Source organism: Nuphar pumila, chromosome 14, assembly GCF_984573655.1.
Source record: "Nuphar pumila chromosome 14, dmNupPumi1.hap1.1, whole genome shotgun sequence".
Taxonomy (NCBI): domain Eukaryota; kingdom Viridiplantae; phylum Streptophyta; class Magnoliopsida; order Nymphaeales; family Nymphaeaceae; genus Nuphar; species Nuphar pumila.
In genome coordinates this window covers 73788965-73799393 of record NC_143262.1, presented here as the reverse complement: position 1 = coordinate 73799393, position 10429 = coordinate 73788965, and the positions used below count along the sequence as shown (strand labels likewise).

The 10429-nt window shown below is 40.1% G+C and overlaps 1 protein-coding gene across 1 annotated transcript in view; it reads left to right on the top strand.

The window, feature by feature from the left end:
- The first annotated feature begins 3101 nt into the window (after nucleotides 1–3101).
- The window catches only part of LOC149816979 (transportin-1-like), an 86802-nt gene continuing 79474 nt past the window's right edge, over nucleotides 3102–10429 (top strand). Inside the window, exon 1 of the mRNA XM_089987635.1 lies at nucleotides 3102–3452. Coding sequence (XP_089843761.1) covers nucleotides 3279–3452 — 174 coding nt within the window. The 5' untranslated portion in view covers nucleotides 3102–3278. The remainder of the gene's footprint in view (nucleotides 3453–10429) is intronic.

Sequence of the window (10429 nt, the reverse complement as noted above, 5' to 3'; positions counted from 1 at the left end):
AATACCTATAATAGTAAATCATGACAGACAAGATGATTTACGTACCTTGATCATAATTTTCTCTTTTTCATCCTCTCCCTCCATCCTCTGTCTTTCTTGTTGCTCCGCCACCTTCCACTGCTTTTCTACTTCTTCCGTCCTTTGCTCCATCGCCTTCCACCTCTGCTTTTTAATTTCTTCCTTCCTTTCCCTTTTCTTCTCTTCCTCCTCCTGCTTTTTCCTTTCCATTTCCTTCTCTTCCTCCTCATGCTTCTTCCTTTCTCTTTTCTTATCTTTCTCATCCCCCTTCTCCTTCCTTTGCCTTTGCCTTTCCTTTTCTTCTTCATCCTCCTTCTTCTTCCTTTGCCTTTCTTTCTCTTCCTCCTCCTCCTCCTTACTTTGTCTTTCCTTTTCTTCCTCATCCTGACGCTTCTTCATTTGCCTTTCATTTTCTTCTTCATCCTTCTTCTTCAATTACATTTTCCTCTCATCCTCCATATTCTATTTTTGCCTTTCCGTCTCCTCCGCCTCCTTCTTCATTTGCCTTATCCTCCTTTGCTTTTCAAAATATTTCTGCTTTATCAGTTGCCTTTCCTTCTCTTCCTCCTCCTTCTTCTTCTTCAATTGCCTTTCTTTCTCCTTCTCCTTTTTTTTTTTTTGCCTTTCCCTCTCCTCTTCCTTATTTTTTTTTTTTGCCTTTTATTCTCCTCCTCTTTCTTCTTTCTTTGCCTTCCTCTCTCCTTTGCCTTCTTCTTTTGCCTTTGCTTTTCCTTCCCTTCATCATTTTTCTTCTTCTTCTTCTTCTTCATCTTTAGTTCTTCCTCATTCTTCCTTTGGTCTTTAGTTCTTCCTCATACAATAATATAGCTTTGTCCCTATCTTTATCATTCTCAATCTTCATTATATTTTGGTACCTTTCATAACGCTCATATAAATATGACTGACAGATAACTTCTTTAATATTCGTCTCATAGAACGAAAAGGGATTTCTTGTCTGAGGAGCTTTAGACATTGCTAACCTGCACAACACATAAATTTAATCACATTATTATATGTTACAACCACCTCCCCAAGTATACATTAATACAAAGTATCCCATTCGTTACACAATCACCAACATTACAAATCGTCACAATATTTGGCTTCATAAGTAAACATCGTTGTAAGATTTAGCAAACTTAAATATAAATCGAGGTAACTTCATAAATACACATTGCTAGTGCTTTAAAAGTATAAATCACTGCTGCTTCAAACTTACAAATCATTGTATAAATCACAACCTTCATAAGTACATATCATTATAATGTTTGGCTTCATATGTATACATTGTTGTACGATTTATCAAACTTAAGTATAAATCATGGTAGTTTCATTAAATCGTTACTGTTTCAAACATATAAATCATTGATGTATCAAACATACAAATCATTCTAAAAATATAGCCTTCATAAGTACACATCGTTGAAATGTTTGGCTTTCATAAGAACAAATCATGCTAACTATTTTTCGACGGCCAAAAGATGGATAAGTACAAATCGATTTGTTTCAGTATGAAAATATGTGTTATTTAGCATGAATAATAAAATCAATTGTAAGATTTAGCATTCATATTTATCAATCGATTTGTTTGCATAACGAAACCTTGGTAATCCAACAGTGAAGGAGAAACACCCAGAAGGTAGACGTAGCCGATGGTGGCAACAACGCTGCCATTGCATAGACGACGGCAAAGGATGCTTCAACGACAACAGACGATGGAAAAGGGTGCTCTGGCGGCAGCAGGAGATGGTACAACTGCTACTCCGGTGGCAGAAGACGACAAGAAAGTTTGCATCGTCAAAGGGAGATCCTATTACAACAGATGGTGCAAAAGTTTATTGCTTAAGGCAAAAACAGAACGTTTGGACTATAAAGAGTTAACATCATTCTCGAACCGACGTTTCACTTTTCTAAATGGAGGATCTCAAACCGTCGTTTCCCTTTTTTGAATGGAGAACATTTTTGTCATCTTCTCGAACCGTCGTTTCATGGCGAGAATGACGAGAAAGGGTACTTATGTCTTTGCAATCACACCAGATTACGATGCTAAGTGATGCAGACATACATGGGGATACGAGCCCCACGAACTTATATACGTGACGCTCATTGGGACTCCTGATCACGCACTGTGCCTAACAACCATCTTCAGGGGGGGGATATAACTTGCTTCGCGTCCAAATGGTATCTTAGGTCCATGGTCAACGTAACAATTCTCAACATGCAATGGGGCACACAAATTATAGCAGAGGTTCCTCGACGCTAGGCATGTTCGGTTGGATCAAATAAGATTTCCTTTCTCATTTGAATGAGAAAGTGAATCTCATTTGTATAAGCAGTCGAATTGCAAATGATACTCACTTTCTAATTTGCTTGTGATTCAATATCACATTAAGACCCCATGCGATCCTAAATCATGTTTTAAAAGGAGCAGCCAAACTAGGGATGGCAGTGGAGCGGGGCGGGGCATGGTGGGGCGGGGGACAAGGTCTCCACCCCGCCCTACCTCAAGATTAGAACCTCCATCCCCGCACGGGATGGATTTTAACCTCCACCCCCGCCTTCATCCCCGTTTCATGTCCTCCATCCCCGGTTCAAACAGGGATGAGGCGGGGCAGGGCTATTGCGGGGAAAAGTGGTAGGGTGGGGATGAGGTGAGGAAAAGTGTCCGTCCATCTCCGCCTCCATCCCCCGGTCCAAACGGGGCGAGGGGGGGTGGGGCCCCGCTTTCCCCCGGTCCAATGCCATCCCTAAGCTGAAGGTACCCTAAATAAAAAAATGTGTGATCGTTGGCAAATAAACCAATTACTATTGGGGTGGTTTACCCGTTCGCATGGAAGAAACGCCTAAGGGCAAGCTGAGGGACAATACCACGGGGGGATTCGAATCAAGATCACCGGGTTATGATAGTGGGAGATTGCGACATAACCAACTGGCTGTATGGACTGGGGAGTGAGAGGTTTTCATTTTTTTCTTTCTTAAGTTAATTTTTCCTTTAAATTGCAATTACTCCCTCTCTCTCTCTCTCATATATAAAAACAAACAATAAAATCGGCCTTCCTTCCTCTATTTGCATCGCTCCTCTACGGATTTCACAGATTCCCTCCTGTCTCTCTCCTCTCCGGCCTATATCCTTTCCGGAAAACGTTCGTCTCCTCCTCCGCCTCCGCCCAGGAGGTGGCGGTCCTGTTCTCCTTCCTCTTCTCCTCCACGTCATCCTCCTCCTCCTCCTCGTCGTCCTCCTCCTACTCTCGGACGGAGGGATGGCCACAGCGATCTGGCAGCCGCGGGAAGAAGGCCTGCAGGAGATCTGCGCCGTTCTGGAGGAGTACCGCTCTCCAACCTCCGATCAAGCTCGGATATGGCAGCAGCTGCAGCACTACAGCCAGTTCCCGGATTTCAACAACTATCTCGCTTTCATTCTCGCTCGCGCGGAGGTATCGGCGTTGCCCGCGTAAATCTAGGGTTTTCATTTCGGCCTCTTCGAGTTTGTTCCGTGGTTGCATTTTTTTTTTCCAAATTCTGGCTTCGTTCCTTCGTTTGTCGATTCGTTTCGGTCTAAGCTTTGTTCTGGATTGCAGAGGTTCATGTTTTTTTGTTAGAAAATGGAAATGGAACACGTTTGATAAATTTTTCCTTGATACGTGTAAAGGGGGGAGAAAATTAGGATTCGTTTTCTAAATCATTCTGCTGTGTATTGTGCGGTTTTACTAATCCTTCTATGGAGTGAAGTCAATATGACTCTTAGTATATCACGGCTAGTGTTCCCCATATTGCTTTTGTTGTCGGCAGCTTCGTATCATTGCCTTTAAATAGACTAATCCAGATGATTCTCTCTTCTTGTACTATTTCGATGGGTATCGAGTGTATTTCATTGAGCTATTCTCATAATGATTTTAGCATTGTCTCTATTGAATCTGCCGTCTAGCCGTTTCTTGCAAAATGATAGGGAGTGGTTGCAAGACTGATTGTCAAATATGAATGGAACCTTTCAAAGCGGAGGTTTAGAAAGCAATAAGGGGTGGTTGCAATGCATGATGCATGTTCACATGCTACCCATGGTGTAACCATGTGTCTCTAAGTTTTTGGATAATGAAGGGGAAAATTCTAGCCACTGACCTTAGAAGACAGCCTTCTGTAGAGGTGCTACATCTTGTTGTCTACAATCTTGCAGGAGTTGAACCTCATGACATAAATAAACTGTTGTGTTGGAGGTGTTTTGAACAATACCTGGACTTCCAAATCCCAAAAAAGTTTATTTTCATCCTTGGGTCTCCCACATGAATCCTTCTCCTCCAATCATTTCTATCCAATGCCATGTCCTCAGTGAGGTTCGAAGCATTCATATCCTTTCCTATCATCTCCATCCAAGTCTTCTTAGGCCTACCCCGACCTCTTTTAACTAATATATTTTCCCATTTCTCCATCCTTCTATCTGGAGCATCATTAGGCCTTCATCGAATATGTCCAAACCACCGTAAATGATTCTCTCTCATCTTATTTTCAATGGATGCAATGCCTACCTTCTTACGTATCTCCTCGTTTTGAATCTTATCTTTTATTGTATTTATACACATCCATCTAAGCATACACATCTCAACTACACTCATTTTTTGAATATGATGTCTCTTGGCAACCCAACATTTCGTACCATATAATAAAGTGAGCTTAATTGTCGCCCTATAAAACTTTTCCTTCAACCACAATGACATTCTACGATCGCACAACACTCCAGTTGCACTTTTCCATATACAACAATAACAACAACAACAACTACGCCTTCATCCCAAAACAATTTGGGTCGACGATATGAACCAAAAAAGAAAATCATTCCGGGTCTTCCACATGAATCCTTCTCCTCAAATCATTTCTATCCAATGCCATGTCCTTGGTGAGTTTCAAAGCATTCATATCCTTTCCTATCATCTCCATCCATGTCTTCCTAGGCCTACCTCAACCTCTTTTAACTAATATATTTTCCCATTTCTCTATCCTTCTAACTGGAGCATCATTAGGCCTTCGCCGAATATGTCCAAACCACCGTAAACGATTCTCTCTCATCTTATTTTCAATGGGTACAACACCTACCTTCTTACGTATCTCCTTGTTCCGAATCTTATCTTTTATTGTATTTTCACACATCCATCTAAGCATATGCATCTCAGCTACACTCATTTTTTGAATATGATGTCTCTTGGCAGCCCAACATTCCGTACCATATACTAAAGCGGGCCTAATAGTTGTCCTATAAAACTTTCCCTTCAACCGCAATGACATTCTACGATCGCACAACACTCCAGTTGCACTTTTCCATTTCATCCACCCAACCTTTATCCTATGATTTACATTTTCTTCAATTTCTCCATACTTTTGAATGATAGATCCCAAATATTTGAAACAATTATCCACTGGTATTTCTTGCTCACCAAGCTTCACTACACTCCCATCACTACTTCGTTGCTTACTAAACCGACATTCCATATATTCTGTCTTACTCTTACTCAACTTAAAACCTCTTGCTTCTAATGCCTGTCTCCATAATTCTAACTTAGCATTAACCCCAGCTTTAGGCTCATCAATCAAAATCATCAACAAACAACATACACCACGACACATTTTCTTGAATTGATCTCGTAAGCTCATCCATCACTATAGCAAATAGAAAAGGGCTTAAAGCAGATCCTTGATGTAACTCAACCGTTATAGGAAAATTGGTTGTCACCCCTCAACAAGTGCGGACATTGGTTACTACTCCTTCATACATATCTTTAATTATACTTATGTACTTGAGAGAAACACCTTTCTTCATCATTGTCTACCAGAGAATGTCCTTAGGTACTCTATCGTATGCCTTCTCCAAATCAATAAAAACCATATGCAAATCTTTGTTCCTCTCTCTATTTCTCTCAATAAGTTGTCTAAGAAGATGTATAGCTTCCATAGTTGATCTTTCAGGCATAAAACCAAATTGATTCTCCGATATCATGACAACCTTTCTCAACCTGAACTCAATCACCCTCTCTCAAAGTTTCATAGTATGACTCATGAGTTTTATACCACGATAGTTTGTGCAATCTTGTATATCACCCTTATTCTTATATAGAGGCACCAAAGTACTCTTCATCCACTCATTAGGCATCTTATTTGTCCGCCAAATCTTGTTAAAAAGATTTGTCAACCATTTCTAAATTTTTCTCTCCCAAGCATTTCCAAGCCTCGATAGGTATATCATCTGGGCCAACTGCCCTTCTTGATTTCATTTTCTTCAAAGCCTCTGCAATTTTTTTCTTTTGAATCTTGCGCATGAAGTCACGATTCATCTCATGAAAAGGAATGGAGAAGTCTCCAAGATCCTTAGCATGACTTCCATTAAATAACTTATCAAAATAATCTTTCATGAAACCCCTTTAAGTAACCATTAGTGGTAACGTCCTTATTTTTTTCCATGATGACGAGCAACATGTATCGGCTAGTATTTACCAACCAAACACAAGTTACAAGAAGCAAACAAGTACTCCATCAATCAGCCATTTTTTTGGGTCCAAAAATTGGACACAAATGACCCTGGGTGCGTTGACCGCACCCAGGGTCCGGCTGACCACACCGGGTGCCGCACGCGCACCCGCGTCGCGCCGGTGCGGGTGCGGCACCCGGTTGGCTGAATCCCTGTGACTTAGCATTCAAGCGTGGCCACACACATGCCCATACATATATACATACATTAGTATGCACAACTGTGTATAATTATAAGTATATTGCTCTTCATAACTGCTTCTCAATATAAACTAATTGCTATCTCAACAATATATAGTTAATTACTAATTACTAAATAGTAAATAGGAAATAAATGCTAGAAAGTAACAAATTGTGTCAACTATATGAAAAATTGAACAAAATGGGCAATAAAAAGGGAATCGATGCTACAAGGTAACCAAACATGTCAACTATATGAAGTGAAGAAAATGGACAAGTCAATCTTGAGTGAACAAGGGACAAACATTGATTCAACTAATTTTTGGTTGGGCGCGTATTGGCTATGACTGGAATATGGTTGACCATATTGAGCTGTAACCTTATCCATACCCATGTTGCACTATATTAACCTGGCTACTTGGGCCTTTTAGCAGCCAATGCTCAATAGGTTGCATTTAATGTGTCCTTTACAACTTAGGTCATACTTGGCAACTTATGTTGTTGTGTTCTTTCTGTGTGTTTAATTTTTGTTAGCTTCTCTATTTTAGGTGATGACCCATATTGGAGTATACCACCTGAGGTCCTGGTTTTCCATATATGGCTAACTACACAAACTGCATTGTTATACACAATTCTTACACACATGATGGCTTACTCTACATCTGCCTTTATTCACACTGGATCTTTTTTGATCTAACTGTTAACTATGCAGTCAAGAGATATGACAGCTGTACAAAGGAATTTGAATTTGGCAATGTAACCTGGTAATAGTAAAAAAGGTAATGGCTTACTCTTACCAAGATTTGCTCTCATTTGTGTAGCTGTTGATGTTTTACATGCATTAGTAACTGTTAGATTTGAGAAGACCTAACGTTGATAGAAGGACACATGTATATGCTTGCGTTTGCATGTTTGTATGAAGTGTGTATATGCTTGTGCGCGATTCATGTGTGCATGCATGTTGTGCGATCTTAGGTGTCTAACTAATACATCAAAAGGCCTTAGGGTGATTAATGTACATAAAGTCAAGCCCTTAAACTATCATGATTCTAACAATCCACAACACTCCACGACTGGTGCCTCAGCGGTCCACTCTAGGATGACTCTCACTCTAGCCTTAATTCCAAGTAGCCCTTTCCATCTTGGGTGGCTTTTCCTTTGGTCCAGGTAACCTTTTCTTGGGTCACCCCTTCTAGGAATTGAACTTTAGATGTGGTGGTTTCTCAGATACCAAATGTAGGTGCCTAACCATTACACCAAAGGGCCCTACGGAGATTAAGGTGCGTAAAGTCATGCCTTTAAACCACTAGGATCGTAACACGTGTGTGTGCACTCGCTCGTGCGCTTGCATGCATGTGAATGTGCATGTGCGTACTTGCGTGTGCACATGTGTATATGCATTTCATAGATATCTTACTGAAGGTGTAGCCTTAACATAACAACGTAAAGATCTCTGTGTACTGTATAACATGCCTAATCCAATATATCGAGGTCTTAAGCACTTGTGAGGTTGTTTTAATCTATAACCTGTTGTGCACAAGCCACAGCCAGAGCAGTACTTCCTGATTGTTCAAGTGAACCTTAGAATATTCATATAAAAGAATAAATATGGGCTTCCTACTTACATGTAGTGATATATGTAATTTGGAGTAAGGAAAACTATATTAGTTATTTAGAGTTGATGTGTTTGACAGTGGGGTAATTGATATGCCATTCGACTAATTTACAAGTAAACATCTCTTTTGCCTCATTAACTATTTTTTAGCCTTATGGAAGTTCCATTGGTTACCTTTTAGCCTTATGGAGGTACCAAAGTTGGGAGAGGTGGTCTGAGATATTTGATGGGAAGATTTTATCAACTAACTGTTGAAGTCCCAATTTTGACATTTGGATAAGGTGCTGCATCTCCGGCTTGAAAGATTTCGTTTAATCTTAGAAAACTGTGCTTTGCTGCAACTCATATCATCATTTGTATGGGATAAATACTTAGAAGATAGCGGGTCTGATATGTTGAGGTGACCTATGAAATTATGTCCTTGTATCAAAGGTACAATTTGTTTATTCCATACAAGAAAATTAGTAGAATCAAGTTTCTTGGGAATGAGCTGGGATACAGTGGAAGAATCAAACGATGATTAAGCCATAAGATAAAATGGAGAAGAGGACACAATGCTAGAAATGCAGGACTTATGATAGACGGTATGCAGTAAATCACAAGGTAAGCTATATTTGAGGTTTGATGGTGTCAGCAAAAGGTGATGAGCAGGTAATGAAAGCTAACCAGTTAGCGTGCAGATTGACTGATGGCAGAATTTAATTTGAACCTTCAATGCCTCTGGTCCTGCTTATAGTGCTATCAGTAGGAACCATCCTGATGTCAGCTCCAAAGTGCCCAGATAGGTTTGGTTAACTAGATCTGCCTTAGATAATACTGCATCACATCTGGCTCAGTTCCTAGGCTGACTGTTCTATCTGATAGTGCTGATGCCATCAAAAGTGGTGTTGACATAAGGCCTAATGGGTTCAGATCTATGTCACATGGGTGCGGGTACGGGTGCGGAGCAATTTAAAAAATTTTGAACATGGGGACACGGCTATATATATATATATATAACAATATTAAGATTGTAAAATTTGAAGCAAAAATAAAAAAGTAATTCTATTGAAGTAACAACACAAACTTACCAAAATAAATGGACAAAAATAGACTCAGTCAAAGTTGACCGAGTCCAAAATGTGGATGGACTCGGCCCCGGTGTGTTGACTGAGTCCAACACTTAGTTGACCGTGTCCACCCCGTGTCCGAAGCCTTACTTGTGTCCGCACACCCGTGTCGGGTACGGGCGATGCGGGTGCGTCGACCTTTCAGGCGAGTCCGTGTGACTTTGGTACAGATAGGTCGGCCTCTTGGAGCATACCAAATCTGCACAAAATCTGATAGATTTGTACCTCTTTCAAGAATAAGAAGAAAGGAAAGAGGACATAAAACAAGTAATAAAGAAAAGAAACTTGATAAAGAAGGTAAAGAAAAGAGATCATGAACACGACGATAGAGGAATACTGGATAGAAGAAACGACAAACCTCAGTAGGTCCTCTAGGAAAGCTTCTGCTTTGATGTCATGTGAGTTTTAAGGAAAAGAAGGAAAGATTAGAGAGAAAAGGAAGAGAAACCCCAAGTCTCCAGCAATAGGAGGCCAAAGCTAATGAGCTGCCCTTGTAGGTCATTAGATTTATTTAGATGTTGGGGCTAAGATAAAATACCTAAAGTACCCTTGCCACTAGTAAATATTATAATTCTGCCATTATTTAGAGATTGCACATTAGTACACATCAAACTCCAATATTACACAAGTGCATCAAACTTAATTATCAGCGGTGCCTAGGCTGCCTAGGCGCAGGGCCACTGTCTAGGCTTATAGATCTAGCTAATAGGGCCATGTTTTCCTGCCTAAGCGCTGCCTAGGCAGTAGGGACATGGTTGTCATTTTTTTATCTCTTTCCTTTCTTTCTTTTTCTTTTTCTTCCTCCTGCCCCCAAATGAATTTTTTTTCTTCTCATTTTCCTTTTCTTTTTACCTTATTTTGTTTTCTTTTTTTCTTCTCCTTTTCTAATTCCTCCTTCTTTCACCCCTCCACCTTCTTCTTCTATTTCTTTTTCTTACTTTTTCCCTTTTTTTTTCTTTTTTCCTTTTTTCCTTTTTTCTTTCTTCCTTTTCTCCCT